The 22,476-nt window shown below is 37.7% G+C and overlaps 6 protein-coding genes across 6 annotated transcripts; 4 read left to right on the plus strand and 2 right to left on the minus strand. All coding sequences in view use genetic code 12, as the record gives it.

The window, feature by feature from the left end:
- Positions 1-292: 292 nt before the first annotated feature.
- On the plus strand, positions 293-2,470 carry DUR3 (urea active transporter; the record flags this gene model as incomplete). The annotated part of the gene is made up of 1 exon (XM_001526919.2): positions 293-2,470. The coding sequence occupies one exon, from the start codon at positions 293-295 to the stop codon at positions 2,468-2,470; it is 2,178 nt and encodes a 725-aa protein (XP_001526969.2).
- A 1,741-nt stretch (positions 2,471-4,211) lies between these two features.
- On the plus strand, positions 4,212-9,791 carry DUR1,2 (urea amidolyase; the record flags this gene model as incomplete). The annotated part of the gene is made up of 1 exon (XM_001526920.2): positions 4,212-9,791. The coding sequence occupies one exon, from the start codon at positions 4,212-4,214 to the stop codon at positions 9,789-9,791; it is 5,580 nt and encodes a 1,859-aa protein (XP_001526970.2).
- Positions 9,792-10,566: 775 nt separating this feature from the next.
- On the plus strand, positions 10,567-11,848 carry HAT1 (histone acetyltransferase 1; the record flags this gene model as incomplete). The annotated part of the gene is made up of 2 exons (XM_061119255.1): positions 10,567-10,736; positions 10,804-11,848. The coding sequence occupies 2 exons, from the start codon at positions 10,567-10,569 to the stop codon at positions 11,846-11,848; spliced, it is 1,215 nt and encodes a 404-aa protein (XP_060975238.1).
- Positions 11,849-14,380: 2,532 nt separating this feature from the next.
- LSP1 (lipid-binding protein) lies at positions 14,381-15,307 on the plus strand (the record flags this gene model as incomplete). The annotated part of the gene is made up of 1 exon (XM_001526922.2): positions 14,381-15,307. One exon carries the CDS (start codon positions 14,381-14,383, stop codon positions 15,305-15,307), a length of 927 nt encoding a protein of 308 aa, XP_001526972.2.
- Positions 15,308-15,886: 579 nt separating this feature from the next.
- On the minus strand, positions 15,887-17,845 carry PVL30_001776 (uncharacterized protein; the record flags this gene model as incomplete). Its single annotated transcript, XM_001526923.2, has 1 exon — positions 15,887-17,845. One exon carries the CDS (start codon positions 17,843-17,845, stop codon positions 15,887-15,889), a length of 1,959 nt encoding a protein of 652 aa, XP_001526973.2.
- Positions 17,846-18,447: 602 nt separating this feature from the next.
- On the minus strand, positions 18,448-21,471 carry PVL30_001777 (uncharacterized protein; the record flags this gene model as incomplete). The annotated part of the gene is made up of 1 exon (XM_001526924.2): positions 18,448-21,471. One exon carries the CDS (start codon positions 21,469-21,471, stop codon positions 18,448-18,450), a length of 3,024 nt encoding a protein of 1,007 aa, XP_001526974.2.
- Positions 21,472-22,476: the final 1,005 nt, after the last annotated feature.

Raw genomic sequence — 22,476 nt, forward strand, 5'->3', positions numbered from 1 at the left:
GCTACTAAACTTTTTTGTTTCTTACCAACCTACTTTGTCAAATATAAAAGAAGTCCCAACCTCCTTCCTTTATTCCTTTTCTTTTCGTTCTTTTTTCTTTTCTTTCTTTCTAGTTGTCATTTTCATTAGTTTCAAAATTTTCTTTTTTTTTTCCTTTTCTTCATTCCATATCCATTTTTAAATCCCCCTCCCCAATCAATAACCAACACTAATCATTCTAGGTTTAGTTTTTCGTTATTATTTTTTTTAATTTTTATCTTTTTTTGATTTAGCTTTTGAAAAAAGAAAAAAAATGGGTGCAGAATTTGTCCCATTACCACAAAGTGCAGGATATGCTGTTGTCGTTGGACTCGGTGCTGTTTTTGCATTTGGAATGATGTTAACCACATACCTATTGAGACGGTACAATAAAGAGATTATCACCGCTGAAGAGTTTGCAACCGCTGGACGGTCAGTCAAGTCAGGGTTGATCAGTGCTGCTGTTGTCTCATCATGGACTTGGGCCGCCACCTTGCTTACATCAACTACCCAAGTTTACAAAAATGGAATCTTTGGCTCGTGCTCTTATGCATTTGGCGCTACTGTGCAAATCACATTGTTTGCTTCATTGGCAATCAAGGCCAAAGAAAGAGCACCACTGGCTAGAACTTATTTGGAGATTGTTCGTGCAAGATACGGTAAAACAACACACATGATTTATATCTTTTGGGGTTTTGCTACCAATATCTTGGTCACTGCTATGTTGTTGACTGGTGGATCAGCCACCATCACAGATCTCACGGGAATGCATCCTGTGGCTGCGTGTCTTTTGGTTGGTCTTTCCCCAACCGTTTACTCGGTATTTGGTGGATTGAAAGCAACAATCCTTACTGATTACGCACACACCGTGATTATGGTTGTTGTCATTATCATCTTTGCCTTTAGCACTTGGGCTACTAACCACAAATTGGGTTCACCTTCAGTGGTTTGGGAATTAATCACTGAGTTGGGCAAAACGAGACCAGTTGAAGGCAATGCCGAGGGTTCTTACTTGACTTTCCATTCTCGTTCAGGTGGTATCTTTTTTGTAATCAATATTGTCGGTAATTTCGGTACCGTCTTCCTCGACAATGGCTACTTTAACAAGGCATTCGCTGCTGACCCAAAATCAGCATACAAAGGTTACATCTTGGGATCATTGGCATGGTTACCAATTCCTGCATTTTGCTCACTTACCTTGGGCTTTGCTGCTTTGGCATTGGAGCAAACAGAGTACTGGCCATTGGGTAGAGCAATGACTGCCGATGAAGTTGCGCTGGGCTTGGTACTTCCAAATGCAAGTGCTGCTCTATTAGGTAAAGGTGGTGCCGTGCTTAGTTTGATTATGGTTTATATGGCAGTCACCAGTGCCATGTCGTCTGAATTGATTGCAGTCTCAACCATTTGCACATACGATATCTACAGAACATACATCAATCCACAAGCAACAGGTAAAAAATTGATTTGGATCTCGCACCTTTCATGTGCCGCTTTTGCTTACATTATGGCTGGGTTTGCCATTGGTCTTTATTATGCTAATGTCTCCATGGGTTTCCTTTACGAGCTCATGGGTATTATTATTGGAGGTGCCGTTCTAAGTTCAGCAATGACAATCTTGTCCAGTAAACAAAATTGGTATGCTGCCACATTCACTCCACCAATTGCTACTGCATTGGCAATTATGTCATGGTTGGTCTGTTGCAAGACAAAGTTTGGTGCAGTAAACTACGACAATTTGTTTGAAGACGATGCTATGCTTACCGGCAATGTTGTTGCATTGCTTTTCCCCTTGATCACAGTGCCACTTTTCACCTTGATTTTCAAGCCACAACACTTTGATTGGAAATTATTGGAAACAAGAATCACCCGTGTTGATGAAGAAGAGGAGCTTATAGAGGCCACTAAATCCGACTCTCAAGAAGAAGATCCTGAAAAGTTGGAACCCGTTAGGTCGCAGATATCAATGATTGCTAGTGACATTGCACAGCAAGAGCAAGTACGCCAACGTTATTCTGAAGAGCAGGTGCAATTACGTAAAGCATTCAAGACATGTGTTATTGTTTGTGTGTCTTTGACATTGGCACTTTTAGTGGTTTGGCCAATGCCAATGTATGGAAGCAAGTACATCTTTTCACGTCACTTTTTTATTGGGTGGGTTGTTGTTTTCTTTATTTGGATCTGGTACACTGTGTTTCAAGTTATTGTGTATCCAATATGGGAAGGCAGATCAAGTTTGGCAAGTACTGCAAGAGGCATATACTGGGATTGCACTGGACAAACTTATAAATTAAGAGCATGGCAAAACTCACACCCTGAAGATATGCACGCAGTTAGATCTCAAATCCAGGCTCAGTTATCGGCCTCGAGATCTGCACCAATGGTTGTAGATGGAAGAGCCGTACAAACTGATATGGCCAACATTGATGATGCAATGTCTGATGAAAAGAAGTAAAGAGAGAAGCTTATGATAAATATCGTACTATTGTGTTTAAAGTAAATTCTAGTTATTTTCCGTACAAGTTTTTAATTTCTTTTTTTTTTTTTTTTAAATTCTTTCTTTTCACTTTGTTTGTTGAAACATCTATTCTTTGTCATTCGTAACTATCGAAATTCTGTGATATAAACATAAAATCCTAATTTTTGATGTGTTTTATCCTATAAACTTGATCAAAAAAGACGCATTTATTTTTACAAAAAAAAAAACGGAAAAAGCTTGGTGTTAGCTATAGATCTGTTGAAACCTCTGTAATGAATGAATGGTTCTTATCTCAAAAAAAAAAAAATAATAAAAATGAAAAAAAAAGGAAAACACAGGTGAGAGAAAAAAAGGATGAAAGAAAAAAGAAATAGAGTTTGAGGCGTAAAAGTGGGGTTAAACTGGAAATGGGGAAAAGAAGTAAGATGTTAGACGATAAGCGTTTTTGGTGATAAGGATCATGGATAAGAGAGGATTTCAAGACAAATGATAAGAAGGAATGAAACTGTTACTCTTCTTGCAAGAGTGGCATGGTAGCGCCAATCCCTGAGAGTTACACGCCACGATAAACACAAAATCGAATAAAAAAAATATAAAAAAATTAAAAAATAAAAAATAAAAAATAAAAAAACGTTTTCGGGATGAATTCCGCACACTGAAATATTTTAATTTTTTTTTTAATTTTTTTTTTCTTTTGCAATGTTAGATTTTCACCAGCTGGAGCTTATCAGCCAATCAGAATAAAGCGAGCCCAAAGAGAAAGAAGTATAGAGCACTTACGTCAATGCCACGACAGCAAAGCATCTTAACCTTGTGTGACACCATAGAGTACAAAGTCTTTTCCAATCAAAACAATTTGCCTTACGACAAGGAATGTTCTTCAAATATGAGTAATGTTTAGAGAAACCATTAAACTAAAAGATGTACCTAAAATTTTTTTTTTTTTTCCACCTGAACCTAACTTGAATTGAACTCGCAGTAACTCGATTTTTAAATAAAGTTGATGGTTATTATTTTTTTTTTAGAAATTTATCTCACGTGACACTCATGGAGTGTATAGAATATCACTTAAAATTGTTTTTCCTTTGAGAAAAAGGGTCTTATATGGTATTGTTTCTACATCTCTATCTCCATTTCCATTTCCATTTCCATTTCCTTCTTGACCTCGATCTTCTTGCTGTCTCTTTTTCTCTATGTTGTGGTAATTTCTCTTCTCTTATCTTTCTGTGAAAAAAAGTGTGATTGTGTTGTGCCACACATTTTTTTGAAAAATGGTCTCGGCGGCCGCGTAGGACCGAAGGAACTTTTTCTGTCTATCGTTGGCATTTTAATACGAAAAAATTAAAAGCGATTCTTAAGTCTTTTATTATTATTTTTATTTTATTTTTGTGGTCGCACTCTTTTTACAACCACAGAGAGAAAGAGATACCTTTTAATTGTGCGAGGTTTTGGAGTTTGGGTCTTATCGAGATAAGAGATGAGTTTCTTACATTAGACATCGGACTTTGCCGCATGAACCCAAATAGCACACAACCCTTCATGACAAATTGTGTAAATGTAAGTGTATATATATATATATATATAGATGTCTCGGGACCTCTTTTTTGTCTTGAATATCGATAATTATATTCTCTTTTTCTTCCTTTTTCTTCCTTTTCTCATCACTTTTCATACCGAGAAGAAACAACACAAACAACATCAAGCATACTAAATCATAATGTCTACTATTGGCTGGACTGTAGACGACTGGAAAAAGTTTCACTTTGAATCCACACCTGAACACTCATTCAAACTTTTACAAAATGTTCTTGGCTCCCAAAAAATAGCTCCTGAGGACCCAGCATGGATCTCTTTGGCCACAGAAGAGAATCTCCGTCATCAATGGAATTTTTTGCAATCTAAAGCCCAGAAAGAAACACTACCACTTTATGGTGTCCCCATCGCCGTTAAGGATAACATCGATGTGAAAGGTTTCGAAACCACTGCTGCATGTCCATCATTTGCATACAAACCAGAGCAGGATGCAACAACAGTAAAGCTCTTGCGAGACGCTGGTGCTATCATATTGGGAAAGACCAACTTAGACCAATTTGCTACCGGTTTGGTTGGTACCAGATCTCCTTATGGTATCACTCCAAATACCTTTAACAAAGACTATGTTAGCGGTGGCTCATCGGCCGGATCAGCCTCCGTTGTTGCTAGAGGAATTGTACCGTTGTCATTAGGTACCGACACTGCTGGTTCAGGAAGAGTCCCTGCTGCATTAAACAATATTATTGGGTTGAAGCCAACAAAAGGTGTCTTTTCTTGTAGCGGTGTTGTCCCCGCATGCAAATCATTAGACTGTGTATCGATATTTGCTTTAAACTTACAAGACGCTCAATTGACATTTGAAATCATGGCCAAAGAGGATGGCGACAATGATGAATATTCAAGGGCAATGCCATCCAACCCAACATTGAAATTCTCGAAAAAACCCAGAGTTGCTGTGCCTACCAATTTGGTTTGGTGCGGTGAAAAGGAGAACCCAGGATTGTATAACAAAGCAGTTGACATTTTCACACAAAAAGTTGGCGTCGAGGTTGTTCCATTAGATATCGAACCATTGCTTGATTTAGCAAAGTGTTTATACGAAGGTCCTTGGGTAACGGAAAGATTTGTTGCAGTTAGGGACTTTTTGGCTACAAATCCCCCAGACAAAGATCTTGATCCAACAGTTATGAAGATTGTTAAAGGAGGTGAAAATTATTCTGCTGCTGCTTGCTTTGAATTTGAATACAAAAGACAACGAATTTTACAAAAAGTCAAGAAACTCTTGAAGGATATCGATGCTATAATTGTGCCAACTGCCCCATTGAACCCAACCATTAAAGAGGTTTTGGCAGAACCAATCAAGGTAAATTCATGTCAAGGTACATACACAAACTTTGTTAACTTGGCCGACTTATCAGCTTTGGCTATCCCAGCCGGTTTCAGAAAAGATGGTCAACCATTTGGTATCACGTTGTTGTCTCATAAATTCAACGATTACGCATTGCTCGATCTAGCAAGTCGTTATCTCAAACCATATGCCGAAACTGTTCCACATTTCTATGGCGCTTTGAAGGAAAAGCTCATTGAGTCTACCATCCACAACGAGTTGCATCAACAAGTACCCGCAATCGCCAAAGACGATCTGATCAAATTGGCAGTTGTTGGTGCTCACCTTAAAGGCTACCAATTGCATTGGCAATTGGAAAAAGTCAATGCGAGATTCATAGAGTCCACAACCACCTCAAAGCATTACAGATTATATGCATTACCCAAGACGGGACCAGTTGCCAAACCAGGTTTGAGAAGAGTTGTTACTGATGCTAATAAAAATGCCAATGATGATAATGATGATGATAATAATAATAATAATAATGATAACACTGAAGGTACAACAAATGACCATGTAAACAATGGCGGAAGCTGCATCGCTTTGGAAGTTTACTCAATTCCAAGAGAATCATTTGGTACATTTATCAGTATGGTACCCGAGCCATTGGGAATTGGATCAGCTGAATTAAAATCTGGTGAATGGGTCAAGTCTTTTATTTGCGAGGAAGTTGGTTATAATGCCCCAGGAACAGTTGATATTACATCATTTGGTGGTTGGGATAATTACCAGAAACACTTGAAAAGCGAGAGCGAAAAACACAAGAAGCCATTTAATTCTGTGCTAGTTGCCAACAGAGGTGAGATTGCAGTGCGTATCATCAAGACTTTGAAGAAATTGGGAATCAAGTCTATTGCCATTTACTCAGATCCTGACAAGTATGCCGAGCATGCACTTATTGCTGATGTTGCAGTACCATTACACGGAACCACCGCAGCCCAAACCTACATTGACATTGACAAAGTGATCAAAGCTGCAAAGGACACTGGAGCGGAGGCTATCATCCCAGGTTATGGGTTCCTTTCCGAAAATGCTGATTTTTCAGACAGATGTGGTAAGGAAGGCATAGTGTTTGTTGGTCCATCAGGGGATGCTATTAGAAAATTGGGTCTTAAACATTCTGCTAGGGAAATTGCCGAAGCAGCTGGTGTACCCCTTGTACCTGGTTCCGGATTGGTTAAGGACTCCAAAGAGGCCAAGGAAATTGCTGCTAAATTGGAATACCCAGTGATGGTTAAGTCTACAGCTGGTGGTGGTGGTATTGGTTTGCAAAAAGTTGACTCTGAAAAGGATATTGAGCGTGTTTTTCAAACCGTACAACACCAAGGATTGTCATATTTTGGTGACTCTGGTGTGTTTTTGGAAAGATTTGTTGAAAATGCAAGACACGTTGAGATCCAAATGCTTGGAGATGGTTACGGAAATGCCATTGCTGTTGGTGAAAGAGATTGTTCATTACAAAGAAGAAACCAAAAGATTATTGAAGAGACACCCGCACCAGATTTACCAGAAGCCACTAGACAAAAAATGAGAAAAGCCGCTGAGAGTTTGGGTGCATCAATGAAGTACAAGTGTGCTGGTACTGTTGAGTACATTTACGATCCCAAGAGAGACGAATTCTACTTTCTCGAAGTGAACGCTAGGCTTCAAGTTGAACACCCAATTACCGAGATGGTTACCGGGCTCGACTTGGTTGAGTGGATGCTTTTGATTGCAGCCGATACTCCACCTGACTTTAATCAAAAGATTGAAGTTAAAGGTGCCTCAATGGAAGCTAGATTATACGCTGAAAATCCAGTGAAAGATTTCATGCCTTCGCCGGGCCAACTTACTGAAGTTTCTTTCCCTGGCTGGGCCAGAGTTGATACTTGGGTTGAAAAAGGTACAGTTGTTTCTGCTGAATATGATCCAACTTTGGCCAAGATTATTGTGCACGGTAAAGATAGAAACGACGCATTAAAGAAATTGCGCCAAGCATTGGATGAAACCAAGGTTTATGGTTGTGTTACAAACATTGACTATCTCCGTTCAATTGCAAACTCCAAGATGTTTGAAGAAGCTAAAGTTGCTACTAAAGTATTGGATTCGTACGATTACAAGCCACGTGCAGTAGAAATTTTAGCTCCAGGTGCCTACACAACAGTTCAAGATTATCCTGGTAGAAGAGGCTACTGGAATATTGGTGTTCCACCTTCGGGATGTATGGATCAGTTCTCGTTCAGATTGGCTAATCGAATTGTTGGTAATGATGAGAAGGCTCCAGGTATGGAAATCACACTTAACGGACCAAAGTTGTTGTTTCACCAAGAATGTGTTGTTGCTGTTACAGGTGGTGACTGTCCGGTTGAAGTTAATGATGAAAAAGTTAATCAATGGGAACCAATTCAAATCAATAGCGGTGACAAATTGTCCATTGGCAAATTGACTTCGGGTTGCAGAGCATATCTTGCCATCAGAGGTGGTATTGATGTCTTGGAGTACTTGGGTTCGAGGTCAACATTTGCATTGGGTAATCTTGGAGGTCACAATGGACGTGTATTGAAATTGGGAGACGTGCTTTTCCTTGGACAACCAGAATTGCCAAGCTGTACATTGCCAGCACCTACTTCTGCGCCATCATCAATCCCCAAAGCATTGATTCCAAACTACAACAATAAAATTTGGCAGATTGGTGTTACATGTGGTCCACATGGTTCCCCAGATTTTTTCAAACCAGAATCCGTTGCTGAGTTCTTTTCAACCACATGGAAAGTTCATTACAATTCCAACAGATTTGGTGTGAGATTAATTGGTCCTAAACCTAAATGGGCTAGAGCCGATGGTGGTGAGGCTGGTTTGCATCCTTCAAACACTCACGACTATGTCTACTCCATGGGTGCAGTCAACTTTACTGGTGATGAGCCTGTTATCTTGACATGTGATGGTCCAAGTTTGGGTGGTTTTGTTTGTGAAGCTGTTGTTGCTGAGAGCGAGTTATGGAAGGTTGGTCAAGTTAAACCTGGCGAAGAGATTCAATTTGTACCAATCACATATGAAACAGCAAGAAGATTCAAGCATCAACAAGATAAACTCGTGGACTCATTGACTGGAGCATTGCCTTCATTGGACAACGAGAGTTTGGAGCATCCACAAACACCAATCTTACATCAATTCCAAGTTTCTGAACAAGCTCCAATGGCTACATATCGTCAAGCTGGTGATCGCTACATTCTTGTTGAGTATGGTGAAAACATTCTCGATTTGAACAAAGCATACAGAATTCACAAATTGGTGGAGATGGTTAAGGAGTACAAGCCAAAAGGTATTTTTGAATTGTCTCCCGGTGTTAGGTCAGTATTGGTTGAATTCACTGATGATGTTACTCAAACCGAGGCTTTAAACACTTTGATTGCTTATGAGAAGGAAATTGCATTTACAAACAAATGGCAGGTTAAGTCTAGAGTCCTTAAATTGCCTATGGCTTTTGAAGACAAAAAGACTTTGGATGCAGTTAAGAGGTATCAAGAAACTATTAGAAGCGATGCTCCATGGTTGCCAAACAATGTTGATTTTATTGCCAACATCAATGGGATCACACGTGATGACGTTAAGGACATGTTGTACACAGCAAGATTCCTTGTTTTGGGTTTGGGTGATGTTTTCCTTGGTGCACCTTGTGCCGTGCCATTGGATCCAAGACACAGATTTTTGGGTACCAAATATAATCCATCTAGAACTTTTACGCCAAATGGTACAGTTGGTCTTGGTGGTAATTACATGTGTATCTACACCATGGAATCTCCAGGTGGATACCAATTGGTTGGTAGAACAGTCCCAATTTGGGACAAGTTGACTCTTGGTGCTCACTCAACCGATAAGAACAAGCCATGGCTCTTGATGCCATTCGACCAGATTGAGTTTTACCCAGTTACCGAAGACGAGGTTGACAAATTTTCCGAGGAGATGAATGCAGGCAAGTTTGAGATTGAGATTGTTGATTCCGTGTTTGACCATGGCAAATACTTGCAGTGGATCCAAGCCAATTCCGAGTCTATTGAGCAATTCCAAAAATCGCAACACGGCGAGAAATTGGAGGAGTTTAACAAATTGATCCAAATCTCCAATAGTGAATTGGAAAAGAATGGACAAAACAAGTTGCTGGATGATGAAAAGTTTTCTGAGGATGCCGAGATGGTGTATTCCGAATACTCTGGTAGATTCTGGAAGAGTCTTGTGCAAGTCGGTGACGAAGTTAAAAGCGGGCACCCATTGGTTGTCATTGAAGCTATGAAAACCGAGATGATGGTAAATGCACCACGTGATGGAAAGGTTGTTAAGATCTACCACAAAAATGGTGACATGGTTGATGCTGGAGATCTTGTAGTGGTTTTAGAGTAAGTTTACTTTTAGTATGATCTGTTAATTATTTATTAGGAATTTAATTGAATTGAATTGAATTGAATTGAAGTTTTTTTATTTTCTTTATACATTGTTATTTATTTTCTTGTTGCTATGTATTTATAATTTCGACTTAGGCAATGCTTTCTTTTATAATAGATCATGGAGATATTGCTTTGTCAATACTTGTCTCAAATTCATTCATCCACTCAACAACCTATTAATTTAGCCACTCATTTCATTTCACACGTACAACTTTTTTGTGCGCGCAATTAATAGCTGTTAACCTTTCTTTGGTCGCGTCAGTGTTGAAAAGGTGAATGTGGACAAAAGCAAAAAAAAAAAAAGTGGTATTCCAAATGATGTTTACGACGAAGAATACAGAAAAAATTGACACGCGCGGGAGAAACCACACCCCCCGCCCCAGCCCCTCGCCAAAAAAAAAAAAAAAACAACAAAAGAGAAGAAAGCAGGAAAAAACAGGAAAAACCAAAAAATCAAATGAGAGACAAGTTTAAAGTATAACCAAAGAAAAAGTCCGATTTTTCTCAATTGTTGTCCCAGAACCCATTAGTCCTTTCCAACATCTATTCCAATTTCAATACAATTCTAATACAGTTCTGATTTGTCTTTTGTCACTTCTTTTGAACATTTGTTTTATTTGAGGACTTCCATTGTTATCTTTATTTTATTTCAATTCAAGTTTTCTTTCTTTCCTTCTTTGTTTGTTTTTTTATTTTATATTTTTATTTTTCGGTTTCTTCTCTAAACGAATATGTCATCCAGTGATCAGAAACCAATATCTGCTGCTGCGTTGCAGCCTGAAACATGGACTGCATCATCAAACGATGCACTCAAGCTATTTGTCACGAATGAAGATGAGGCGATCAATTTCCGTCCGGTGTTTACATATCCCATCTTTGGCGATGCAGAAACGATTTACGGGTATAAGGATCTTTGCATTTTTTTGTGTTTTGACCATTATACTTTTAAGCCTTTTTTGAATGTTAAGTTTGCTGAGAAATGCTGAGAAACTAGACGATTCTGACTTGATTGATATTAAGGAGACAATGATGAAGTACTTGCCCCAGGACACCATCTATAAGGACGAGATCCGATGGGTGGACTCAATCAAGGATGAGAAAGAAAAGTATGAGATTCCTGGCGAAAAAGTTGACTCATTCAAAGCTGACAACTTGACTTATGAGATTTATAAGATCAACTTGAAGCTGGCCCAGGGGTTGGAGTTGCATAAACGACTTCAGGTTTTGGTCTTGCTCTATATTGAAGCTGGCTCATTCATTGATGCCGAGGACGAGCTCTGGGATGTTTATGTGTTGTATGAAAGAGTTGAGGGTGAAAGTGAACCATCAGTTGCTGGGTTTGCTACCGCATATAATTACTGGAGATACCCTGGATCTGCTAAATTTGATGCTGGGGAGACCGAGGTGCGGATGAAAATTTCGCAATTTATTATACTACCTATGTACCAGGGCAAGGGACTTGGTCAGGCTTTTTACACACATTTGTATAGTTATTGGTTAACGAAAAGTGATGTTGTTGAAATTGTTGTTGAAGATCCTAATGAGGCGTTTGACGATATGAGGGATAGAGCAGATTTGAAGAAATTGGCGGAGACAGATCTGGGGTTTGATTTGAGCAAAGTAGTTGCAAACAATATCGACAAGGTATGGGTTGATGAGACGAGAAAAAAGTTGAAGCTTGAAAAAAGGCAATTTTCGAGACTATTGGAGATGGTATTGTTATACAAGTTGAAGCATCACTTGGGGAACATTTCTAGACCCGATGTGCGTAAGTTTATAAAGACGCGGTTGTACAAGAAGAACAAGGAAGGGTTGGATGGTTTAGAAGAGAATGATAGAAAGGATAAGTTGCAGACTGCGTACCAGGCATTGGAAGAGGATTACTTTAGAATACTTGGCGATGTGAAACTAGGTCTGAATAAGCGAAAAGTAGAAGCTGGTGAAGATCAACATGGTAACAACAACAACAACAACAGCAGCAGCAGCAAAAAGAAGAAGGTGAACGGTGTATAAGTAAAGTTGGTGATGGCTACGTGTAAAGTGAGTTTTTTTCCTTAAAAATTTTTTTTGTTATAATAACCTTGTTTGCCCTCCTATTCTCTTCTGTCCTCTTCTTTTCTTTTTTTTTTCTTTTGGGGGGGGGGGGGGGGGGAGGATGGGTGGTGCCTAAAGAAGGGAGGGTTTCTTATACAATTTCCATTTGTAGAAGACAGGAATAAGTTCAATGGTGGAAGAAGTTTCCAGAAGCAAGTTTTGTACTTGCGGCTGTCTGGGGGAAAGATTTGATAAACCTTGATTTATTTTATTTTATGTTTTATTTTTTATTTTTTATTTATTTATTTATTTATTTTATTTTATTTCTTTTTATTTTTCCCATATTTTTGTGTTGATTGCGAGATGGATGAATTCGCCATTGATTTCAGAGATTGGATCAATTTCTGACGTCATTTATATTTTGCGAAAGGGTGGACAGAGATTAATATATTCAAACACAAAATAAAATATACATGAACATGGAGTGTGAGGGTGATGGCAGAAGAACGTGATGCAATCAGCCAGAGTTGATTTGAAGAGTAGAGAATGACAGGACGCAAACAAATAAAAAAAGGAAGAAAAAGAAAAGGGGAAAGGGGAAAGGGGAAAGAAGAGGCAGGTAGAAATGCAAGCAAGTGGTCATTTGAAGCAACTTGTCGAATGAGAGGAAAGATTGGGGCTTTTATATTTAGTTCTTTTTTCTTTTTCCTTTTTCCCTTTTTTTTTTCTTGACAGGTTAGAAACTAAATGTCCTCTAGCAACATTATGGAGACTCAACTACAATAGGTTGGACGATTGCTTGAATAATCTTTGCAAAGTTGAATCATATGATTAAAGGTCCGGGTTTTAAAGGGAACGGGTCTACTCTGCTTCATCTTTAACAAATATCGAATATTAAATGTCAAATGTCAAATGTCAAACGCTTTTACACTCTCTTCTTTTCTTCCTTTCCTCTTTTCAATCAATATGCGGCTAGTATAATTGTACGCGAGGATTGATAATCACCATATATCCAACACCTTCTTTTCCTTTTTTGAAATCAGTGTCATATATTTCTCTCGGAGATACTAAAACAAATATGCAACTTTCCTTTCTTCTGTATCTTTGCTCCAATCCATTCTTGTTCTTGTTCTCTTAATTTCTAAGTATATATTATTGTTTTTTTTTTTGGGTATTTATTGTCTATTGCTTTATTGTTTGATTGTTCATTAATGATTTATGGAATTACTTACAAAAGTGACGGGATTGGAAACTGAGTCTCAAAGAAGTATGTATCTGTCCCAAAGTAGTAATAGTCATAATAATAATAATTAACCATAACAGTGACACAAAAACATACAGCACTTTGTATGTATGTATGTATGTATGCGTTTGTCTCTCTCTCTCTCTCTTTTTCTCTCACACATAATTTATATTTGTTTAAATAAAAATACGCTACCAATTGATCATTTACTTGCTATCTCCAATACGTCTAATCTAATGTCAATCAGCCATCCAGCTTTGCGAGCCAGCCAGCCAGTCAACCAGTCAATCAGTCAATCAGTCAATCAGTCAGTCGGTTAATCAATTAGTTTATCAATCATTTCCAGTCATACAATCTTAATTTGCTCTGTGTAAAGTATTACACTGGATGTCATATACCTTTTTAGCTTACTTCATTCAGTATTTTGACTGTACTTTGCTTTCATCTCAATGTTGTTTTTTTCATTCTACTTTTCATTCTACTTTTTATTCTACTTTTTATACTATATCTTTTGTCAATTTCACAGTATTCTTTTGAGTGATAACCTTTTTTTTTATTTGGCCCAAGCATTCTTTATTGCGCGATACACTATTACAAGGAAGTCAAGTTCAAGATACTCTAATAATTTGTATATAGAATCGTCAATTTCACTATAGAGCGTTTAACTTTGCATCGTTGGTGTATCCAGAGGTAAACGAAGATAAAATTCAATGAAAAAAATAAAAAATTAAAGTGAGAGAGAGAGAGAAAGAAAATTGAAGGAGTGAACATTTTCCTTAGATTGCTAAAAGCAAATGAAATGTAACACAATAACCATTCAGCACCAACTCTAAATTACATTCGACGTCTTTATGTTCTTCATGTTCTTCATGTTCTTCATGTTCTATTGTACCAAAAAGACAACAAATCGCAAAAACAGACAAAAAACAAAGAAGGAAACCGACTCTTTGTCGATTCCACAGTTTCTGAGTTGTACTCTGAAGCTGTTTGTAGATTGTCCTCTTCTTTTTTTTTTTCTTTCTTTCTCTAAATTTTAATTTTGTTTTGTACTTTTTTTTTAAATTTGTTTTATAAAACCATTGCAATTTCACCCTCAGTTGCCCTCCCCCCTCCCAACAACTTTATTCCTCTTTTTTTTTCTTTCTTTCTTTCTTTCTTTCTTTCAAATTTCTACTCTTTTTTTTCTTTTCCCTTTTCCTAATATTCTTTTTAAAATAAACCAATTGATCTAATTCCCACTAGTATTACTATCCATACAACTAGATAAAATGCACAGAACCTACTCCTTAAGATCGTCAAAGGCCCCAACTGCTTCCCAATTGCAGAGCCCACCACCCCCACCATCATCCACCAAGAACAGATTCTTTGGTAGTGGTGGTTTGTCCTCCTCCATCAGAAAGGCCGCTGCAGGTGCCACCGGCCCTGAGTTGTCCAGAAAATTGACCCAATTCATCAAGATGGAAAAGAACTTTATGAGATCTGTTGAAGTTACTTCAAGAGAAAGAAAAGACATTGCTAGACAATTGAGTGCTTGGGGTGAAAGCAACGAAGAAGACATTAGTGACGTCACTGACAAATTGGGTGTTTTGATTTACGAAATTGGTGAATTGGAAGACCAATACATTGACAAATACGATCAATACAGAATCACTTTGAAGTCAATTAGAGACATTGAAGGTTCCGTTCAACCATCAAGAGAAAGAAAACAAAAAATCACCGACGAAATTGCTCATTTGAAATACAAGGACCCTCAATCCCCAAAAATTCCAGTTTTGGAACAAGAATTGGTTAGAGCCGAGGCTGAATCTTTGGTTGCTGAAGCTCAATTATCCAACATTACTAGAGAACAATTGAAGGCTGCATTCAATTACCAATTTGATGCCACCAGAGAGTTGGCTGAAAAATACGCCTTGATTGCCGGTTACGGTAAGGCCTTGTTGGAGTTGTTGGATGACTCTGCTGTTACTCCAGGTGAGACCAGACCAGCATACGACGGTTACGAAGCATCTAAGCAAATCATCATTGATGCTGAAAACGCTTTGGCTAACTGGACTTTGGACTCAGCTGTCGTCAAGCCAACTTTGTCATTGCACCACGAATATGACGAAGACGAAGAAGGTCCAGAAGAAATCACCGAGGCTCACCAACATGAATTTAACAAGCACGACGAAGTCTCAACCGATGGCCATGCTTAAGCTATACGTAAGTGAGGATAAAATGGAATTAGTGAAGAAGCAAAAGAAGCAAAGGAGCGTAAAGGAGCATAAAAGAGAATTTGAGAAAAATGGCTGAGAAAAATCAAAGATAGAGAGAAAGAGAAAAAAAAGGAAAAACAAACTAAGGAAGAAAAGAACCAAACATCAAACTGAAATGTGTTTTTTTTTCTCCTTCCAAATTTTTCTTCTCATTTCTTTTTCCATTTTCCTTTTGCTTTGTTTTCTTTTGTTTTTTCAATTCCACTAAGCCAACGAGTTTCAATGCACCTACTAGCGTCACCACCACTATGACTTCCGCTTTTCTTAAATTCTTTCAACATAATTGTACTATTCAATGCAAGAGTCTAATTGACAAAATAAAAAATCTTTGTTTATCCAATATTATTTTTATATTCGCAAAATCGTTTAATAAATTCAATTCGTTGATTTTTTTAAAAAAGAAAAAAAAAAAACAGATAAAACAAACACTATACAACTATCATTAATCAATTCTTTGCTTCCCTCTTTACTCTCTAACTTGATATACTTTGACTTTCTTTTTTTTTCGTTCTTCTTTATTCAGGGGACAACCATTTTGAGGTTGATACCACTGGGCTTGTTTAAATCATAAGTACCTCTTTTACTCGTATCGACCCCAATTTGCATTATACCATTATTGGCAAGCACCAATAAACTGGCAAATACATTGGTAGCCAACTTTTTGGGAACTCCTTGACAAAGTGGGGCTACATTCGTTCCTTTAGTTTCATTTTCCGGCAATGGTGCTAAATCCAGAAACTGCAACCGGCAAATATTGGAACTTGAGTCATGGGTACGCATCTCCCTCAGCTTGTTGATAAAGTATTTGACAAAATGCTTCAAACGAGGTGCCATATTAGTGTTGATGCTATTGTTGTGATAATCCTCACTGGACGACATGGATCCTCGTGAGTAATTGTAATCAACTTCATCTATACGGATGGATACGTCAGAGTCATGTTGTTCTTCATCCATGACCAGAACACCTTCTAAATGGATATCGTTACCAAATGAGTTTTCGCCAAAGTTCCCACCATAACTATCCATAACATTAACACCACTACCACCAGCACTAGCACTAACACTAAGTCTTCCTTCTCCTTCTCCTTCTCTTTCGCCTTCTCTTTCGCCTTCTCTTTCACGATCACGTAGAACATCATCAAATTGCAAACCATTATTGATATCTTCGCTATCGTTATCACTATCTTCATTGTTTCCACCATTGTACATATACCGCCTAAATTCTGATGGTTCTTGTGCCTCAACATTTCTGGCTTGTTCTGAAGCTTCATTCGCCATAATTTCAGTACGTTGCTGCACTTCAATAGTCCTCGATAATGTATCATCGATTATCGAGTTGATGTTCAAATTAAGAGACTTCTGTTGAAACTTAAGACAAATCGAGGACTTGTCCACAGCTTCAAAAATATCCTTTGCCGTGTGAGTCGATGCTTTTAATTTTCTACGAATCATCGTAGGAATATAATGAGTATAATTTTCAACAACATCCTGTCTAGTGATGAAAGGAACTTCATCTACTTTTAGCTTAAAACTTTGTTCTTGAACTTTAGAAACCTCGAAGTCATTAATGTGACTAGCTCGATTCGTATCTATGGAATTAAGCATTTGAAAATCCGGATCTAATTGGGCATTACTTGTATTTCCTTTCTGGTTAGTTTCAATATGGTAATCATCATATGGAGCAATATCTCCAATGTCTAACCCCTCCCATTTGTCTTTATTTGAGAAAGAACCAGATGTATTTGGCAATATTTCTTGCAAATGGCCATCTTCATCAAACTCCAAATTGATATGTGGTGCTACTTCCAAATCATCCTTGCTATTGCTAAAGTCTTGAAGTGGCGTGTCCAAGTATTTTTCCACCTCTTGCACCGGTTCGTTTCCCAATAAAGCAAACGCCAAACCTTTACCAACTACACTGTCATATCCATAATTTGTATTTACAAATAATGGAAAATCAAGTTTATCTCGTTCTGCTATTTCTACTTTACGTCTCTTTGCAAGAAAAGCGGCAGGATCATTCACATTCAACTTGGATTCAAAATCGAAATCGAAATCGAAATCAAATTGCAAGCTAGGCATGAGATCTAACTGAACCAAAAAAGCAGGGTCTTCTTCCATATATGCTTGTCGCTTTCTCTTGAAAGATGTCGTTGAGTTTTCCAAACCATCATTAACACAACCATTGCCAAGATTACCGGCGTTTTTTACACATTTTAGGCTCCTTTGAGCATTTTGTAATCTCAACTGCATATAATTCACATCATTGAGGTAATACGAAATTTTCGTTGTATATAATATTGAAATACCATAGAGGATATGTGATGAGTATTTGATGTTGCACTGCTTTTGCTCAACCAAGTCATTGCACAACTTAGGTATCAGTGTTTGCAACACATCTTCTCTCTTGATGATTTTGCTCCTCGAGGATGCCTTTGAGCCTAGAGTTGCAAGCAACCACGCAGTCTGTAATGTCATTATACCGGTTGAACGAGTTAATAGTCACTGAATCTCACAAGGAATGAAGAGAGGAAATAAAGAGAAAGGCAAAAATAAAAAGCAACATAAAGTGAATAATAATATTACTTGTATGGTATTTGTTGCTTAAATAATGTGCATTAAATACACGGTGATGGTAATATTAATGATAATAATAAATAATAGAAAATAATGTATTGTTGTCATTGACCACTATCATTTTAGCGTGGAGTGTTGCAAAAGAAACACATGTGTGTTATGGAGTATGTGTAATGAAGAATGTGTGACGAAGAATGTGTTATAAAGTATGTGTATCAGTACGCGCGTACGAGTGTCCTAAAAAAAAAAAAAAAAAGGAAATTTGGCTGCCAAAAAAACATTCACAACGCTCACATAGAACAATTGAACTTGATGCACTATTTTCATGAATTTCAAATGATAAAGAGAAATGCAATACAGACACCAAAGTTTCCTTCTTTTGGGTGGTTTCAGTAATAGTGAAGTTTCGTTTTGCTTTTTGTTTTTTCTTCTTTTTCTTTTTGACTATCCATTCCCGTTTTGCAACTCCTTTTGCGTTTAGTATTTATTCTAGCCTTGATCGATTATGTCATTTTGTATTGTATGTTTATGAGTTTTTCGTAAATAAGAACAAACCACTTGACGGTCAATTCATAGTCTTCATTATCAATTGCCTCATACAACTGAGTGAAAGTACTTTTCACGGTACGATTTGTATACCATGACTCTGCTTCTTTAACATTAAATTTGGGATTCCCATAAATTACCGAGTCATAGTGATAATAAGCTTTATCCTTCAAACTGTTCACAATAGCCTTGAAATCAAAAAAATTTAGTTCTTTTCGATTGGAAAAACTTTGCGGATCCTTATTAGACAAATAAGTAATATCCTGATCCGTCAACTGTAGATCACGCTCGAGGTGAGTCAACTTGTAGTTAGACACTTTGAATTGGGCAAAATGTTGCAATTTTTTGTAATACCTGTACCATGGGTAGTCGCGCGTTAAGCCATCCTCAACGATATCGTTCCAGTTGTCAAATATCTGTGATTGGTACACTGTCAAATTCATGAGTTCGGAAAATTGATCAACAATTTGTTTAAACGTCACGGGATCATCGGTGTCAAGATCTTGAAAGATTGAATACCTGTAGATTAAATAGTTTGGTACTATAAAGTCTGCCCATGTATTGCTTATTTTCTCTTGTTCAAGAGTCAACAACGTTTTGTAGTACGTTTCAATTTCCTTGAAATACAAATGGGTATGATAATCGGCAACTTCATGCTCACTCAAGCTTATTGCTAAAAGACCAACATATTTAACCAAAGCACCATGCAAATGCAAACGCCTATCTGACGATTGTTCAATAAGCCATTTTCGAGAGTAAAAGTTGGAGTTTGGCACATACATACCACCATCTCGTTTCTCATCGTTTGCAAATTTAACATTGATAACAGGTGCTGCTAAATGCTGTTGAAAAAAGCCAGATTCGGAAGAGGACACAGGCCAACCTAAATTGTTATTAATATGTAATTGATCCTGTTTTTTCCAAAGATGGTGAAGGGTGGTAAAATCATCATTGAAGTCGTCATCATAATCACCATCACCATCGCCATCATTATCATTAACATTATCATTAACATTATCATTACCATCATCTGCTGCAAAAAGTGCACGAAATTCGTCTCCCAGATTATATCGTCCATTATACTCATTGTTATGCTCGTAATTCAGCATCTCGCTATCAATCACACTAATATCTCTCTCGACACGACCAGTATTGCTACTGGTCAAGTTGCGTGGTATTGGTATATACTTTGATGTTTTGCGAAGAATATGATTAAACAAAGGGTTCGCATCAATCAGGAAATGGCTTCCCATTATGGCATCGCCATCAATATTAATATACGATAGCACCGGCCGTTTCAATTTGAATGCTTTTGAATCGTCAATGTATGATTTCAAGCCCACCAAATCCAAATGCGACGCATCCCAAGAGATAAATTTGATGTTTCTCAATGGTTTCCAGCCTTGTTTCACCAACTTCTGAAAGTTCCGCATTATTTCGAGCATTATCGCGTGTCCTGAAAGAGGGTTCTCGGAAGTGAGTGAGTCTCGTCTAGCGCCTATGATAATATCGGCATCATTGATAATACCTTTCAAGGTACCTACTACGATGCCAAGTTTCTGCGGTGTACTTCCTTGTTCGTTTGTGCTAGCATCGGTTTCTTCACCATCACCAATATAGTAACTTTGCTTTTGCATTTCCATTTCCATTTGCAACTGTAGATTATGCTCTGGATCAAACTCTGGGAAGAATTCCCAATCTGCAAACTCAATGTTTGGTTTTGCTTTTCCCCTTGTTAAGATTGGTTGAACAAGTGCTTTGCTAATTGGAATGGTAGGTATTTTAATAATTCGACTACTTGCACCCCTTGATATCGCATAGTCAATTTTGTTGGTACTCGAGTCTATAAACTCAGATCTTGAAAAATCTGTATATGTCAAAACACCAACAGCGCCATAATATTCAGCTAGTGCAAATTTTTCTTCAGTTGTGATGTTAGACGACCCACCAATCACATTTTGAAATATGAAAATTTTTCCTTTGAGTGTAATACTTTGATTCAAAAGTCTTACATAGTCTTTTAAAGAGCCATGGTTGACATAAACATACGGTGCAGATACATTTCCAGCCGCTCCCCATGCATAAAAAGCAGGCGTCTTGAAACCTGGCTCCAAGATATCACATCGATAAAGCACCAGATTATGTGAGTCTTTCAAAGTCACCGAGGCTGCTTTGGGGTTGGGAACATTAATATCATAAAAGTGTTGCTCTGTGTGGAACCCAAATTTCTTGAAACTGGACTCCACATATGAAAGCAACTCTGGGTTGTTATAATGTATCATATTGTACTTGGCCTTACTGTTAATCTCGGTAAAGTTTTGAAGCCAGTGATCCAAGTGCTCTTCATTTGAAACATGTTCGTGAATTTTACCAATGCCAGTCATACGTAGGAAGTTGCGCTTCACATCGGATTTGGTAAGGTGTATGCCATACCATCTTCTATAGTCTCTGGCCAACGAAGTTCTAGGAAGAAACGTGAGGTTAAGAATAATCAATGCCGATATACCCAAACAGCAAATGAGTATAAAGCTAGGTCTTTTGGCTAATTTTACTATCCGGCTCAAATTATCATCTTCATCTTCGTTTTCGCCATTTTCATGGTTGCCAGGGAGCAATCGCCTTTGTGCATTCGGTATTAAAAGACGTGTTTCGTCATACCGTGTCTCGTCATACTGTGTTTCATCTAAAGCGTCTGTGTTTTCTTGTTCATATTCGGGAAATACTTTGGGAACCAAGTCGTTGTCGTGGTTATCACCATTGTTACCACCATCATCATTTTGACTTTGCTGCGCAGTGGTATTTGACTTTACCGCACGTGCACTCAGGTTGGACTGTTGCTCGCCTCTCTCATTTGTAGATCCATAGGTTGTCAATGGCGTGGTATTTAAAGTAAATATAGGATTATCTATCTCATCTTTACGTATTGTTGTGCTTGTAGGAAGAGTAGTCCCTTGATTAGAACTTGCTGCTGAATCGGGCATTTTGGAAATTACTAACAGCTCAAACAAAATTTCTATTATGCCTCAAAAATCTGGGGTAGATTTCAAGAGTCGAAATGAAGATAGGAATATATGTTGCTTTTATTTGCTTGTTTGTTTGTTTGTTTTTTTTTTTTTTGGCTTTTATCACTGAGGAAACGCAATGAAATATTGTTACACTGTCATATGAATATTTAAATCTAAACCTGTGATCTTTGATGTTTTTTGACAAATAATTTAATTTACTGTTGTTTAATTTTCTGCTTTTGTTTTGTTTAAAATTCGCTTTGCTTTACTTTGCTTTGCTTTACTTTGCTTTGCTTTACTTTGCTATGTTATATAAGCCAATGCTATGAATGTAGATGCTGTTGCATTCCTCTTCTGTTTCCAGAAGCTGCGTGCAAATGTGCCTCATTTCCGAACTTTCGTTATATTTAGAACCGCAACTCCCAGAATAAGCGCCGATTAAAAAATGTAAATGGTAGAGTCAAAATAGTGAGAACGGGTACAAAATAAAATACGAAATAGTTGAGGGGGGGAAGGGGGGGAAGAGGCCCGCAGGGATTCGCGGTAGGAAGAAGTAGACGAAGAAAAAGAAGGTAAAACAAATTGAAGGAGCAAAAAAAAAAATAAGAGAAGGATTACAAGAAGTGAATACAAAGAGGGTTATGTGCTTTGAGGAGAGGGTTAGGGTCGGAATCAAAATCGAAATCAGAAAATAGGGAAATGAAAACAAGCAAAATGGACAAAGATCAAAATATTGTATCTCCTTTAATTTATATACACAACTAATAGTGTTTGGTGAAAAGCCCATAATAAGCTGAAAGGGCCCCCCCATGACCTCGTGGTTCACTGCGGAACTTATGTGTTTAAAGTCATTTTATGATTTTGTTTTGCCTTTCGTGGTAGCGAATTGGTTGAAAATTTAGCAATACACTAGCTTTTAGACTGAAAGCAGTTGAGCTCGTTACTGGTTTGCTTGTTGGTGTGCTTGGAATCAATCGTTGA

The sequence above is a fragment of the Lodderomyces elongisporus genome, chromosome 2, assembly GCF_030384665.1.
Source record: "Lodderomyces elongisporus chromosome 2, complete sequence".
Lineage (NCBI taxonomy): Eukaryota > Fungi > Ascomycota > Pichiomycetes > Serinales > Debaryomycetaceae > Lodderomyces > Lodderomyces elongisporus.